Source organism: Carcharhinus amblyrhynchos, chromosome 2 (assembly GCF_965287045.1).
Source record: "Carcharhinus amblyrhynchos chromosome 2, sCarAmb.v2.hapA, whole genome shotgun sequence".
In the NCBI taxonomy this organism is placed as follows: Eukaryota; Metazoa; Chordata; class Chondrichthyes; order Carcharhiniformes; family Carcharhinidae; genus Carcharhinus; species Carcharhinus amblyrhynchos.
Window position 1 is genome coordinate 137,932,210 of NC_137325.1, and position 16,022 is coordinate 137,948,231.

At 38.7% G+C, this 16,022-nt stretch overlaps 1 protein-coding gene across 1 annotated transcript in view; it reads left to right on the forward strand.

The window, feature by feature from the left end:
* The window catches only part of obscnb (obscurin, cytoskeletal calmodulin and titin-interacting RhoGEF b), a 696,366-nt gene that overhangs the window by 564,677 nt on the left and 115,667 nt on the right, over positions 1–16,022 (forward strand). Inside the window, exons 100-101 of the mRNA XM_080214757.1 lie at positions 10,532–10,574; positions 12,893–14,457. Coding sequence (XP_080070883.1) covers positions 10,532–10,574; positions 12,893–14,457 — 1,608 coding nt within the window. The remainder of the gene's footprint in view (positions 1–10,531; positions 10,575–12,892; positions 14,458–16,022) is intronic.

The window sequence follows — 16,022 nt, forward strand, 5'->3', positions numbered from 1 at the left end:
ATTATGTATTGGTTCAGCAGTCTACTCAGCATATAAATCATCAAACTCGGTCACAAAATCCTTCAAAATTCTGTTGTCCTCACAAAAATTTCAGTTCCTCTTTAGAATATAGTCTGATCCCCAGCTGAGAGCAGCACAACCAATGGCACACATTTGCAGACTCACCTAAATTCAGCCTCAATGGTATAGATCCAGTATTATCTTCAAGTAATAGAAATAGCTGTACCTATTCCCAGCTTTTGGGTCTAACCCCAGTCTTCTTCAACCTGCCTGTACTGCACCACGGGACCCATCATCTATAAGCTCTGAGAGCTCTCTATGTCCTTTCGTATATAGGAGTAAATCTTACCAAAAATGGCAGTGTGTTGTTTCTGTCAAGAAGATCGGCATGTTTCTATCCATAGAAATTGAACGGTTTTCTCTCCAGATCTTATGGCACTATGCCAAAAGAAAATCAAGGGGCCCAATTCATGCTGTCATACAGGGATGCGGGGCCTCAACATAGCAGCAAAATCCCACCACTTGTAGATTAGGGTGCCCTTTAAAGATGGCTGAGTAAACCTTCCTTCAGCTCACCATGGAGCTGACCAGGAGCCCCCCCTCTGGACTCCACCCATCCCTAATCAGAGTGGGCAGTTCTCAACCCCGCCTCCCCCCCCCCCCGACACCTGTGCCGATCATTATCGGCCCCTTCTCTCCCTCCCCCCACCTCTGCCCTTTTTGTTCTGCGCTCCCGCTCCCCTCCCAATAATCTGCACCTTCCCTGACCTCATATACATAACCTGAGTCAGCACCCACCTCCACTACCCCCATTCCCACTGCTGACATCCGCTGTTCCTCCAACCACTCCCAGCCACCACCACCTCTAAATAAATTCCGCATCCCTAATGACGCTCCCACTGGGGCCCACTCCTTGGCAAATTGGCACTGTCACTGTGCCAACCTGGCAATGCCAGGATGCATTGCCCAGCCACTGCCTGGCCATGTTCTTCTCCCCTGGGGACTATACTTAGCTTTGAGGAGAGAAGTCCTGGAATGAGTGTTTGCTAATGACATGCTAATGCATTAAAATGGGTTTTCTGGAATCCTGCGGCATGATTCATGCCACTGCACCAGCAAGGAGCCAGTAACATCAGAAATTCGCGAATACAAATCACGGTCTCTGAATTTTGAGCTGATGCCACCATTCCCACATCTAGAGTGTGTGAGCTCAGAATTGCCCCCAGTAGGATTTCAACCAGCTTCTGTCTTAATCTCCTTAGCAACTGGGAAGGTCAGTTTCCTTTCTCAATTTCTCTTTTCTGTTTTCAATTAGGATCTGTCTCAAAAATATATGTTTTGCTCACAAATTCCATCATGATAAGAATGTTTTGTTACTGTACATTTGTAGTTATGTTCAAAAGTTGTAATTGTTGAAACACACTAAGGATTGAAGACAGGCAAAGATGGAGGGAAAATTATTTCAGCTCCCAGTGGTGTGATTGAATTGATGTAATTGTTTTGTTAACTATATTTCATGGTGCAGTGTTTTTACTTATAATGTATTATTGTAAAGATAATAATAGATATAATGTGTAACACTGTCTGCTTTATGTTTGCCCAAAACTTTCCGTTAATGTTCTTGTACAAAAGGGTCACGTTACCAGACACATCCATTGCGGCATAAACATTTCTTCCTGCAGCTACATTTCAGTTTCCTTAATGGGATAACGATGCTGAAACTTTTCTTATCACAGTAATCCATTAATATTGTTGTTGATGCAGGTATTTGTATATGACTTTACATTCAGCCCTAATGTTCAGCTGAGCACTCATTGGTGATGAAGCTTTGGTGTTATTCATAAGTCAGTTATTGACTTTGCCACCAGTTTTCAGGGGACACAAAATGATAATTCTTTTCATACACACCCACATTTGTATAATATTTGCTTTCTGGATTTAGTAAAAGGAGCAGTCCATTTGCTACATAATTAAAGATGTCCATAAAAAAGAAGTCAGACTAATGGCACTATATTTGATTTGTATCCAATCATGTCATTGCTCCATTATGTTTTAATTAAAATTATATATATATATACATTGTCAGAAAAAATACAGTTAGAAGTTTTAAACTTTTGTTGTGCCGAAGGTAAGATATCTTAAAATCAATATTGAATACAATGGAAAAGACTATACTCTGAAAATTATGTTTTATAAAAGCTTTGTGCACTGGTGTCCCACTATTAAACAGATGAGTTCTAACCAATTTAAAATAAATGGTTAATAATTCCATTAAAATAATATTGAGAGGAATTTGATACAAGTTAATTAAGACACATACAAAATAGCAGAATGTAATTTCCCAAGACTAAGTGATAAATACAGGCTGATGGCAAGAAATAAAAACACGATGTGAAAGTCAGAATCTGTAAAGAGAAAACATAGGTTATGATACTTTGGACCTCACAGGGAACACACCCAAAATATTAATCTATCCTTTCCTTTACAGAAATTCAGCCACTCATTATATATAATCAGCATTTTCTGTTTCAAGACAGATTTTCAGAATTTGCAGGCTTCCTTTTTCTCTTGACTCAAAAGACTAGTATCACCTCTGGAATTGTTAGCAATCAGATTACATTCTAGTACTAATAAAGCTGTGATGTGAAGATGCTGTTGTTGGACTTGGGTAAACACAATAAGAAGTCTCACAACACCAGGTTAAAGTCCAACAGGTTTATTTGATAGCAAAAGCCACTAACTTTCGGAGCGCTGCCCCTCGTTGTGACACTTCTTACTAATAAAGCTGAACAGGTGAAATTGTTCTCACTCTATCATTCACTGCAATTTTTTTTGTTTAGTTTTTTTTACTTGTAATCTTCATTTTTAGAGGTGTCCTTTTCAAAATCATGCAATTAAATCCCATGGGAAACAAAAGTTATTTCAGGGAATGCACATTTTCTGCTTCACTTTATACCATTAAAGCTGCAGTAGCATTTTTGTTAATAATGTGGCATTGTCTGGCATCACAGTATTCACAGTGTCTTGATACCACGCAAATGAGTTTTCACATGTTCATTATAATTACATTTTTTTAGAGAAGTCATAAAGAAATCCTCTTTGTGATTTAGAAAGGTCATTCCTCATTAATTGGGACAAAGGGGAAGAGAGGTGATTTCTGATTTTTTTGTTAGACATGGTATTGTACCAAGTGACCCAGGAGTCCATGATACAGTTGCCAAAAGTAAAGAAGGATAAAAGCTTTTCATTTCCTCAGCTTTCATCACTCAACTTGTTCAGCATGAAATGAACAGAAAATGTGAAGAAAAAAAGAAGCATCTCATAACAGAGCCACTGTAAGATACAACTTACCAAGTAACAAATGACAGCTCCAGCTTTATCTTACATTGGACTTCTTTTTAGATACTTTATGTCACTCCTGATTATTTTTTGTTTATTTGAATACTTTTATTAAGGATCTCTTTCAATGGTGTTCATCTCTCTTTCAATTATTTGGAAATTGTTTAGTTTCGAAGGCTGATATTTTGTTGTGTGCTGGATAATCTGCAAATCCATTAGAATCCAGTTTAAACTGGAATATATGACACCATTGTCCCACTTTGTTCAATGTGTGTGAGCTATGCATTAACAAATGTCATTTTTTTCATCTGCAATAAAAACCATGTCAGTAGCATATAAGATATTCATGCAAGAAAGAATTGGCACTTTTTTAACAAGACATTTATTTGGTCAAATTTAGACTCAAACATAAAACCAAAATATTTCAAACTAATTTATGTGATAAATTCTAGTCTTATTACGTGTCTTTATTACACAATAGCAGTCCAGGAGTGCAGTTTTTCTGACCTGGTTTTGTTTGGTTTGCATTTGGTGTGTGTCTGCTTTCTGTATATTTATGCAATGTTAACCATTTTAGTTGCACTTAAGCTCTGTTGCATTCCAGAAATAACTACAGTCAAATATTTAAATGATGGAGGCAGTGATTGTATATGAACACCAGTTATTTTTCACCATGATTCATAGCACGAGAGAAAAATCGGATCCCGGAAATAGTACGGAGGCTTCTAGGTATGGGATGGGCTGGGCAGAAGGCTTGTCTTGGTGCACCAATACTTTGTCGAAGCAAATAAAATAAATCAATAAGGTACCCACACCCACAAACAAACTTCCCATGCCCCCCGTAAGGCCCTTCATACCCTCCATGTCATCATGTGTGCTTCTACCTGCCCCATACCCCCTGCCCCATACCCCCTCATAAAATCTGTGCCAATCTATGCCCCTTTCTTTAAATTATCCTTTACATCCCCAATGTAAACTTTGTGCTAATTCACCTTCCCACACACCATTCTTTACCTTTTCATTTACCATGCCAAATCACCGAGTACCACTGCATTGGAGGTGGGGCGATCAGTGGGGGGCCCACTACTACTCTGCATTTAGAATGACTAGGAGAAGAAGAAAGGAGGGCGATTGGGGCTGGCCATCAGATTGGCAAGGGGGTGGTGGTGGCCAGGGCTTCCTGAGGGGTTTGGGGCTTTTTGACGATGGGGGGTGGTGGAGCTGGTACTATCGGAGAGAGGAGTGGGGACTGTCGAGGGTTTCAGGACTGTCTGAGGGTTCAGGACTGTCCGAGGAGGAATGGGAGATCAGGGCTGGCTAGGTGGGGTTCAGGGAGATTGGGGCTGCTCGAGTGGGAGGGCTGGTGTCGGGGAGATCGGGATGGTCGGGGTGGGGGGGGAGACATCGCGGCTTGCCTGGGGCGGTCCAGGAGGTCAGCAATCAGGGTGTGGGAGGGTCAGAACGCCAGCAATAGGGGTTTGCGGTGCTGGCCAGCAATTGGGCTGGCCAGTGATCAGGAAGCCGGCAATAATTTGATTTGATTTGATTTATTATTGTCACATATGTTATCATACAGTGAGAAGTATTGTTTCTTGTGCATTATACAGACAAAGCGTACCATACATTGGGAAGGAAAGCAGAAAGTGCAGAATGTTGTGCTACAGTCATAGCTCGGGTGTAGAGGGGTCATAGCACATGCGTCAATCTCCATGCTGACAGATCTGCACATGCGTAGTGGCCCACTCAGCACTTTGTTGCCAGCCCCTCAGGCAGGAATAGGCCCCACCCACAGATTTTCAGAGTGAATCCGGTAGGGCACTTTGTGATGCACGGTGTGTCAGAGATTCATTCTAGAAATCACGCTAAAAAATCCAGCAGGATTTACTCCCATTTTCCCATATGTTGCAGAGTAAGAATTATTTTGGGAGAATTTCAGCCAAGATTTTTTACATCCAGTGGATGGGGCTTTAGCTTAGTATTCCTTTTGAAATGTAGCTTTCCCTCACTATCATGCTGAGGTGCCAGCCTGGAATGTGTGCTCAAGTTCTTCAGAAATTTGCAGCCGCAGCCTGACTCAGAGCTGAGAGATCTAGCAACTAAGCCAAGATGAAGGGTAGAGGAGACTGAAGCAAATTATGAAATAGCTGCTATTTCCTTTCTTAATTGCAGCCTCAAGCTGGTCAATCAAATCAAGCTAATAACTTCAACTATGGTTCCACACTTTTAGCCAAGAACTAGACAGATAGATAAACCAGGATGGAGGTGGGTTAGAGCATCAGTAAATGAATGAAAGAAAGTAAGATAGTTAACATATGGTTTAGATTGATTCCTGTCAGTTTATGTACAGTAACAGTCATCAACCAACTAAACTGAAAAAATAAATAGCTATTCTGATTGGGGAAATATTTATAAATGTTTAATATGTTCAATAAAAAAATTGTGCACCACATATTACCAAGGACATGAAGGCATTGGTTCAAACAAATTTACTAGAATGGGATTACAGTCATGTGAATAGAATGGAGAAGCTGTCATTGCTGTCCTTACTTCAGGACAATTGAAAATACCTCTTAAAAACAAGAAGGGCTCAAACAGGATTGGGGAAGGCCATTTAGCCCCTCAAACTTGTTCCATTATTCAAAGAGGTCATGGCTGATCTCTGACCTAACTCCATATACTCAAATTTGACCATATCCCTGAATACCTTTGGTTAAAAGAATTTTAAATTAGAGATTGATAAATAACAGTTGACCCAGCTGCTGTTTGCAAAAGTGTGTTCAAAACTTCTACCACCTTTTACATGTAGAAATGTTTCCTAATTTCACTGTTAAATCCCCTAGTCCTGGATTCTCTAACTAGCAAAAATAGTTTCTGTCTATCCAATTGACTCTCCTTAATCTTGAAAGATTTTCTTCGATATTTATATGGTTGTACTAGTTCAGTTTCTGGTCAATGATAACCCCCAAGAAGTTGGTAGTAGGAATTCAAGGATGGTAATGCCATTAAGCGTCAAGGGGAGATGTTTACATTCTGTCAAGATTTAGCTGGGCGATTATTTGGAGGTGGGAGTGATTAGTCTTGCTGATGCCATGGATCTGTGTTTGGAAGCTTATCTCAAGCTCAAGTATAGAATGAAAGTTGGTTCGGCCTCAGAGAGTTGCAAGGGAGAGAGATGGATTTGGTGTAGTTTATGGCAGGAACCCAAGTCAATGGCTTTAGTCTTCCCATTAGATAGAGGAAACTTCTGCAAATCCAGTACTGGTTGTCAGATAAGCAGTTAAACAGTTAGGGGTCAGGAGAGGGAATAGCAGGGTAGAGTTGAGTATGGTAGTATTAATATGGAAACAAGCACTGTATTTTCAGATGATGTCACCAAAGGGCAGCAGGTAGATGAAATATAGGGTGACAAGGAATAGATATTTAGGGGGCATCAGAAATAGTGTGAAGTGAGAGAAAAATCCATTACAGGTGATTCTTTTGTAACAGGAAAGTTAGCTATGCCTCAACAGCATCTTGGAAAACTCGATTCCCATTCTGTGGCCAAAGGCAGGGGAGCCTAAAACTAGAGGGCATAGTTTTAAGGTGAGAGGGGAGAGATACAAAAAGGTCCAGAGGGGCAATTTTTTTCTCACAGAGTGGTGAGTGGTAGCAGTAAAGGCAGGTACAATTTTATCTTTTAAAAAGCATTTAGACAGTTACATGAGTAAGATGAGTATAGAGGGATATGGGTCAAATGTGGGCAACTGGGACTAGCTTAGTCCTTTAAAAAAAGGGGCAGCATGGATAAGTTGGGCCGAAGAGCTTGTTTCCATGCTGTAAGCCTCTATGATTCTTTGACTCTAGGTGCCCGCTTCCAAGATACCTCAGGTCAATTCAAATTGCAATCAGCCTCTGAACTGTCCTTTAAACTAGCCTAATAAGCTATCCACCACTTGCAAGCAGGTAACTGTTCTGAGTTTCATTTGTTGTTGTTGAAGGCAGTACTCATTTAAAAGGCTGTCCCTTTAATTTTTGATTTGATTTTATTTATTGTCACACATATTGGGATGCAGTGAGGAGTATTATTCCTTGTGTGCTCTACAAAGTATTCCGTATATAGAGAAGGAAAGGAGAGGATGCAGAATGATGTGTTATAGTCATAGCTAGGGTGTAAATCAACTTAATACAAAGTAGGTCTATTCTAAAGACTGACGGCAGCAGGGAAGAAGCTGTTCTTGAGTCAGTTGGTACATCACCTCAGACTTTTGTATCCTTTTCCTGATGGAAGAAAGTGGAAAAGAGTATGCCCGGGATGTGGGGGTCCTTGATAATGTTGGCTGCTTTTCCGAGGCAGCGGGAAGTGAAGACAGAGTCAATGGATGAGAGGCTGGTTTGCGTGATGGATTGGGCTGTGTTCACAACCCATTGTAGTTTCTTGTGGTCTTGGTCAGTTTAGGAGCCAGACCAGTGATACATCAGTCCCTGAACTGATCTCCAACAGAAAGGTTTGGAGGTGGAATGGTGCCATTTTATGTAACAGCAACAGGCTAATAAAGTTGTATTTGATAGGCATTGATAGAACAAATACCAGGGTAGACTTTGGGCACAATGGTAATCCAAGTGCAAATTTCATCCAAAACTAACGCTGGATTTTGAGAAATTGTTTTCTTCTTGAGGTTCCATTCAAACATATTTGCATAGTGCCGAATGTAAAATCTGCCATGAACCAACACAATTGGCCAACAGGTGAAAACATGATTTAAAAGAACATTTGCTTTATTAAAAATGACCTGATATATTTTTTAAATGGTTAAAAAATGTCCTGACATATTTTAAAAGTGGTAATTAGGTACAATTTGAGTAACGTATTGGAAATTGGTATATCAGAAACAAATAGATGTTTGTAAACATAGAGCTAAATCTGATCAAAAAATTGCAGAGTACGCCGATTTTCTCTTCAGGTCTTACAACACTGCCAAAAGAAATCAAGGGGGTGTGCTTGACACTGCCATACAGGGGTCGGGAGCTCAACACACTGGCAAAACCCAGCTGCACAGAGTTTGGAGCACCATCTTTGAAGGGCGCCATGATCATAACCTGAATATGCTTCTCGCCCCAGCCCATACTGACACCAGTAATGCTGGAGTTACATTATAAAATATGTAAGACCAGCTCGGAGAGATTTTACTGGTACTTCCATTTCCAGGTTTGACTGGTTTTTCCTTCTGAAGGACCTAGCTTCTATATGCAATTTATGAATGTTTACACCAGTTTTTATGTCCAGATAAAAATTCAGCTATTAACGTGCAATACAAAGTATTCCAATACATATTTACTCAAAAAGTTGTAGAGTAACCATTGAATCATAGAATCTTACTGTATAGAAAGAAGCCACTCAGTTCATCGTGCCTGTGCTACAAGTTTTGATAGAGATCCATTTAGTCTCTCTCACTTGCTCTTTTCCTTATAGATCTGTGACTTTTTTCTCTTCCAAGAATATATCCAGTTTCCATTTTGAAATTTAATATTATTCCCTTTTTGAATCTGTTTCTACTACTCTTTTGGCTTGTGCGTTCCAGATCATCATTACTCACAATAAATACATTTCTCCTCAACTCACCTCTGGCTCTCTTACCAATCACAGTAAAACGGTGAACTCTGGTTATCGACTAATTTATGAAACAGTCATTTAATAAAATCTAACAGAGACTATGAAGCATGTTAGTTAAGTTTCAAAAACAGAGTTTTACAGCAAATTGCACTGCAATTCCTGATGATTCCTCAGCTTTTAGCGGTCCTCTGGTTCTATCACCCATAGAACTGAGTAGAAGATGCATCATGTAGTTTTTAACTGATTTGACCATAAATAATTACCAGGGCCACTTCTACATCATAGGACTTCAAGTTCAATATATGGGCCTGGAACAGGCAAATGTTTTAAACACCAATAGTGAGCCCCTTTCAAAATGGATCAGACTACACATTTTGAGATGTTCAATCATCAACAGGGTCGGAATCAAGTATAGGAGCAATTGAAAAATCACATTCCTGGAGGGTGTCTCTGAATCTCAATGCATTTGTGACAGTCTCTAATTTTCAAAGTAGGGGAGGATTAGGGAACCTAACCACCTCCAATTCAGCAACATTATGCTCCTCAAGGAATTTGTCAACAAGCCAAGGAGGGAAGAAAATCCAATTCTCAAATGTGATTTTGGCAAATCTGAACTGTCTGCTGCACATTCATGCACAGAGTTCAAAGCAGGGCAAAGTGAAAGTTTGTTTATCATGGGCATTACCTCTGATTTGACCTTATAGCACATTCTTCAGCCTATATGCTGCTTGACCCTTGAGGTGTTTCCTGTTATATTCAATTGTGCACTAAGGTAATCATGCGTGTATTACTTGTGATGTCCATTCAAGACTTTGTACTCCCACAAGTTGCCTAAAAGCCACTCATTCCAGGAAGCCTGATCAGTTGTGCTGTGTCACAAAAATGTCACCTCATGATCTAGGATTGGGACTGACATTTTGGATTAAAGTTGAAAGTATGCTGCAGACATTCTCCCAAGTATCGTTGATAAAATAGACCAACTGCCATTATAATCATCAGTGATGCAGAACAATATCCACACTTCCATCAAAAGAAAACAAGGGTGAATTTCTGTGTGGACTGTTTTGCTTATTTGCCCCAACTTTGGTAGTGGAGAAAACTGTGTCAGCGCTGATGGTGTTATTTTCCTTGGGTTTTACATTGTGACAAATGAGCAGAAGATCCCCAGAAGTATTTTATCCCCATTTTCTCAGTCACACAGTTTGATTTGATTTAAACTGAAGTGACAACCGTTTCTTTATTTGCACACAAACTGCATAAATGGTAACATTTTCATAAAGTTAAATTTAAGTAGTATCGTACTTGCCTGTCAGTGATCATTTGCAAGAACAATTGTAGACCATTAAATTTCAATAGTTTCTACTTGAATGCTGCTTTAGTGGAATGTTACCATTTGATTAGCATGCAGAAATGCAGCTAGACATTGATCACTTAAGTAAGCACCAAAGAAAAGTGAATTCATAGAACCGCAGTACATGTGATTGTGGGAATAAGTAATGAAGTGACAGTACAGTTTTATCAAAACAGTGACTGCAAGAGTGGGTTCCATCATTTCAGCTTTGTCCATTTCTGATTCCACGCTTTTCATCCTGTTTCTTGTAGTCACTGAACAAGAGACTAAAGTTCCAAAGAAAACCATCATCATGTAAGTGCTTAGTTTCTTCATTACTGCTTATGTAAGCTGTCATGGTTGTCCATCTCACCGCATGCTTGACGACATTGTGCCATACATATCAGATAATCACTGTTTTCCTGTGCATGTCAGTGTTTGTCAGAATTAATTTAGTTAACTTAAGATTTTAGCCTGGAAGCACATTGTATTTGAGGAATTTTGTGGTAGAGGAAATGGGGGATATAAATGAGATGAGTCCAGGAAACCCAGCAGAAACAGCTTCCTGAATGTCCTATGGAATTTAACTTTTTAGCTCCCTTAAGCTGAGTTCCCGCCCTTAGGCAGCTCAGTTGACAGGCCATAGGCCTTTCGGCTGGATGGCTGGCTTTTTATGGTCGAAGCCTAAAAGAGCAGGGAGATACTTTGGAGAGTGCAACTAATTATGGTAGGGAGTTCCTAATCATAGGTAGGAGAGGTCCCATGCTGGCCTGGGGAGGTTCTGTTGGTGACTGTGGAAAGCAGATAGATTGCCTGACTGGAGAGGGGATGAGGGATGGGTGTTGTGTGTCGCCACATTTATGATCTCAAACCATCATTTTTTGAGAGTTAAGATTCATGGTTTCCCCACATTTCAGAAAGGCAATATCAGAATTACAAGGATCCTCCTTAACATTAATTTGATTAATATAATCAGTTATATTTGGCTTTAAACATTTGTCAAGAGCTTTCAGAATACAGCTTCTATTACGGTCGAAATCATGTTCACGGCAAATGCTCAGAGCTGAATGCTTATGAATGCTAATTCTTTTCTGTTTTGATGTGCATTTTGAATGTAATTACTGATGACCACTAAATGTTATAATTAGAGCATAAAACTGATATGCATAATGCAAAACAAATCAGTGGCTATACATTTCAGATAAACCTGTGTGTAAGTTGGAAATAATGTTGAATCAAAATTTTAACTTCAACATTATTTCCTGAAACTTAATCCAAATTAATAGTTGGTCTATTAATTGATTATTAATGTTTATTTATTAGTCACAAGTAAGGCTTACATTAACACTGTAATGAAGTTACTATGAAATTCCCCTGTCGCCACACTCTGGCGCCTGTTCCGGTCAATGCACCTAACCAGCACATCTTTCAGACTGTGGGAGGAAACCAGAACACCCGGAGGAAACTCTGGCAGACATGGGGAGAACGTGCAGACTACGCACAGACACTGACGCAAGCCAGGAATCGAATCCGGTTCCCTGGCGCTGTGAGGCAGCAGTGCTAACCACTGTGCCGCTCCTGACTGCATAATTTCTCAAGAATCAGTTGTCCAGAAAAAGCCTAATTAGTACATGCCAATCTTTAATTGTTCAGTACTATTAATAACGTGGTTCAATCAGATGCTTTACACTTACCACCAGAATGCAGCAAAAAAGTAACTACTGGCAAATACTGAAACTGAATAAAACAACATCTGCAATCTTAAATTAAAAGTGGTTTCAAATCCATAATCACATCACACATTTTATACGTTGATTATAAACTTACTTACAGCACCATCTGAAACCACCTACCAAGCAATTATGAGCTGTATTCAATGTTATTAATCAACTTTTAAGTCAACAAAGCATTTTCAGTTGGCACTATATATCATGGATATAAAGTGATACAAAGTAGTAGGATCTTAGTCTTTATGATCTATATGATAAAATGGGAGAATTAAATTGAGTTTATTTTTCTGATAACCTCGAATTGATGTTGTTTCTTTCACCACCTGCATGACCATGCCTCAAATAAAGCACAGGTAGAGATTCAATTTCCAGCCATGGAAATTAGTCAAGAAGTTAGTCAGTTCACAACTGTTGAGAAAAGAATTTGTGCCTTTATGTAAATTAGTATTCTTTCTGCCAGCTAGCTGAAGACGTTATATTAGGTAATAAACATTCAATGGAAAATTATACAGATCTCTTTTTGTATCTCTTTTAAGAACTAAAGCATGGTGTTAAAACAACAATTTTAAGTTACTGCCAGAGTGTAATTTAACAGAATAAGTTACTACTGACATTATGTCTGACTGATTTGGGTTGAACACGCATGTCAGCATTAGTACCTAAAATGAAAAAGATGCAGATTTGATGAAGAAGCACCTTTTTTTAACCGCTGTGTCATTTTTAACTTGACTGCTGTGCGTTGACATGTGATAAAATGTATTGCATCTAACTGATACTTAAGATTGCTTTGCTCACCAACTAATCCAAAGACTGTCTGTATTGGAGCTAATGATGCATTTTGTACAGTGCGGACAATGGGACCCTTCTGATGGTTAAATTGTTAAAATACTTTTTTATGATTAGTGAGGAGACTATAACAACAGTAGTCAAAAGCCCAAAGGTTAAACGGCGGACACCTTCAAGTACCTCACCTGCAAGATCTCCAAGACCAGAGGAAACAATACCAGAAATACCTTTCTCAGCTAGGCCCAAGAGACCGACTCCTAAGTTTCAGTCTGAACCCAGAGAAACCCCCATGGGAAAGCCACCTATTCCTGCAGTTATGATAACAGAACCAGAAGAACAAGGTGCAGCTGCAAGACATATTTTTGTAGAAACTAAAGAACACAAACCAAGCTGGATAGAAGTTGAAGAAGTGATTGAATTCAAAGTGAAGCAAAGCACAAAACCTGAAAGGAAAAGATCAGCCTCCCCTTCTGCTCGGACTTTATCTGAGCAAAGACAGGTGAGGCACAGATCTTCAAGTCCAAGACCTAAGCGACCTCTAAAGATTGATCCTAACATAAACAACTCAAATAATAATCTGGTGGAACAAATGCAAACTTCTATTTCAGAAGAAAATCTAAACAATGTAGATATTCAGTCTCTTGTCTGTGAACCTGAAACTACCACAGAATTTGAACCCATCACATCAGAAAACATTAATCCTGACTATATATTAGATCATTTTGCTGATGCTTTTGACAATGTATCTGCTCATGAATTGAACAAGTACAATATTCAGCCAAGTGCCACTGAAGATCAATGCAAGTCTAATATCCAGCTACTGGAAGTGGAAACACCACTTGTTGCACATGTAGGTGAAACAATTATGTTAAGTTTTGAAACACCTGAACCCATGGATGATGAACACCTATCCTTCAAAAATCTATCTGATATTAAAACAACATCTCCTTTGGCAGTTGTGGATCTCCCATTGGATATTTCAGATGATGAAACAGAGGAATTCAAACCAGAGCATGAAGAAGAAATAGACACAGAAGATGAGCATGTCATTATTGATGAACCCCCTGAATCCAGTGATGATGACCTAGTAAACAGGGACACCAAAATTTTGACTCATAACGGCAAGTTATTGACTTTGGAAGACCTTGAAGACTACGTTCCCACTCAAGGAGAAACATACAAGTGTGAGGATTCAGTTGACCAAGATTTTGCATCAGCTGCTAGTTCCAGAGAGCCATGTGAAATTTCTGTTCTACAGGCAGAAATAAATGAACCTACAATCGGCAAACCAGTTTTACTTAATGTTGGGAGACCGGTTGTTCCTAAGGTGAAACCAAGTTATTTGCATCAGTTTGGCGATCAACGCCCTGGAGGCATGTTCATGTCAACATCTCGAGTAAGAGAAATGCATTCAATGGGGCCGTCAAATTTATCAGTGCATGTCAGTGGATCATGTGCTGAATCAGTCATCCACTCCTCAACAGCAATAGAGAAGAAACCACCATTTGAATTAAAAACATCTTTTTGTACTGAAGTGCAGTGTTCTGTGGACAGTGGACAACCAAGCTTTAAAACTGAAGTTTCTACAAGAACTCTTAACTATGGAGAAACTGTCACTTTACATATCAATAAGAAAGACCCATCAGAGGAGCCCAGCAAAAGTAAACATGATAAACTTCAAAAATAATCTTACGATGAGGGAGCAACATGTCGTGTTTAAGATGAAATATAACAATGGAGAAAATGTAATTTATAAAGCATTTCTAGTCTTAAGGGAGAACATTTAGAAGAACCTCTAATAAAGTTAGTGCTCACTATTCCAAGTAATGCAAAAGTTTCAGTAAAACTTATTGGACTTCCAAATTGATAATAAACTTCTATATGTTATTAATAATTTATAGGATATCATGTGGTCTTCTTCATAGGTATTAGTTTTCCAAGAAATATTTAAAAAATCATTCAAATGTTCTCTCTTTAGGTGGGTATTTAACATTGCATAACAGATAACTGACAGTATACTCAGTTTCAGTAAGTGTGTTATCATCACTGTGACTCCTTGATTTAATGCCAGTATGATCAAAAATGCTGGAGGATACAAAGATGCTGCTGAGATTATCATGCACCCTAAAATGCCTAATTTAAAAGAATAAGAATTGCTTTGTGTTTTCAAAGTGAAACTACAGTGACTTATTCTACATGTCATATCAATCATTGGAACATTTTGTTTTGAAACTTTTGTCCTGATATTGCTGATTTGGCAGACACTTTTGCTGATTTGGCAGCAGATGATCTTTTGTTGCCCCTTGTGGATTAATTACTAAATCTTGCTAAGAAAAAAACTTCTAGTACGTGGAACTCAATTTTGTATTTTTGCAACAATTTCATCACAGTTCTACTGACATTATTGAGAATTCCTCTTAAGGGTTGCCTAATGAAAAGATGTTAGTGGGTTGTGGAATTCAACCATTTTAGACTAATGTTGCTCAAGCTATGAGACAGACATGCACTTTGTTGCTGATTGTTTGTCTCAGAACATCCAATAATATACTTGTTGTCCCCAATTTTTCAAAAGAATCAAAATAAGGGGAAGAAGATAACCGGAATACAGAAATATTAAATAATAACGATTAACGTGTGGAAAATTTTAGTGAGCTTAGAATATCTTTATACTTGTCTGTGGCCGTAGGGCTTGTGTCTGATATGATCAAAATAGCAGGCTGTTTTCCAAAATGACTGACTTACAGGCCATAGAAAACTTACTCCCAAAACTAAAGTCTTCTGATCAATATTATTTATTTTCTCCCAATTTATTTTAGAGACTGGGAAGTGTGTTGCAATCTTGAATGTTTGTGCATTAAGGATCCTTCCATCTGTTTAGATGTCAACATGTAACTTCCATAATGCTATCTGAATGATTTATGATATTGTATTCTTTATAAAATGTGCACATATACAGCAGAAGAAAACTAATTGAATCAATTGATACTAAAGTTTCTGTTGTGTGTTTTTAAAACATTTTGTGGAAGAGCTGAAAGAAAGTAGATGAAAAATAGAACATGATTCTATGCAGCAGTAGGTGACATTTTTGGAAGAGAGCTGCAGGCTGACATTTGAAGTGTTTGTTTGCTGACTTTTTTTTTCAAAACATATACTTGTGGTCACTAGCCTTTGCAGAAAAAGTAATCTGTCATATTAAGGAAGTGACTTATTGAAGTGACATATTTAAATTTCTTTTAATTACGTGGAT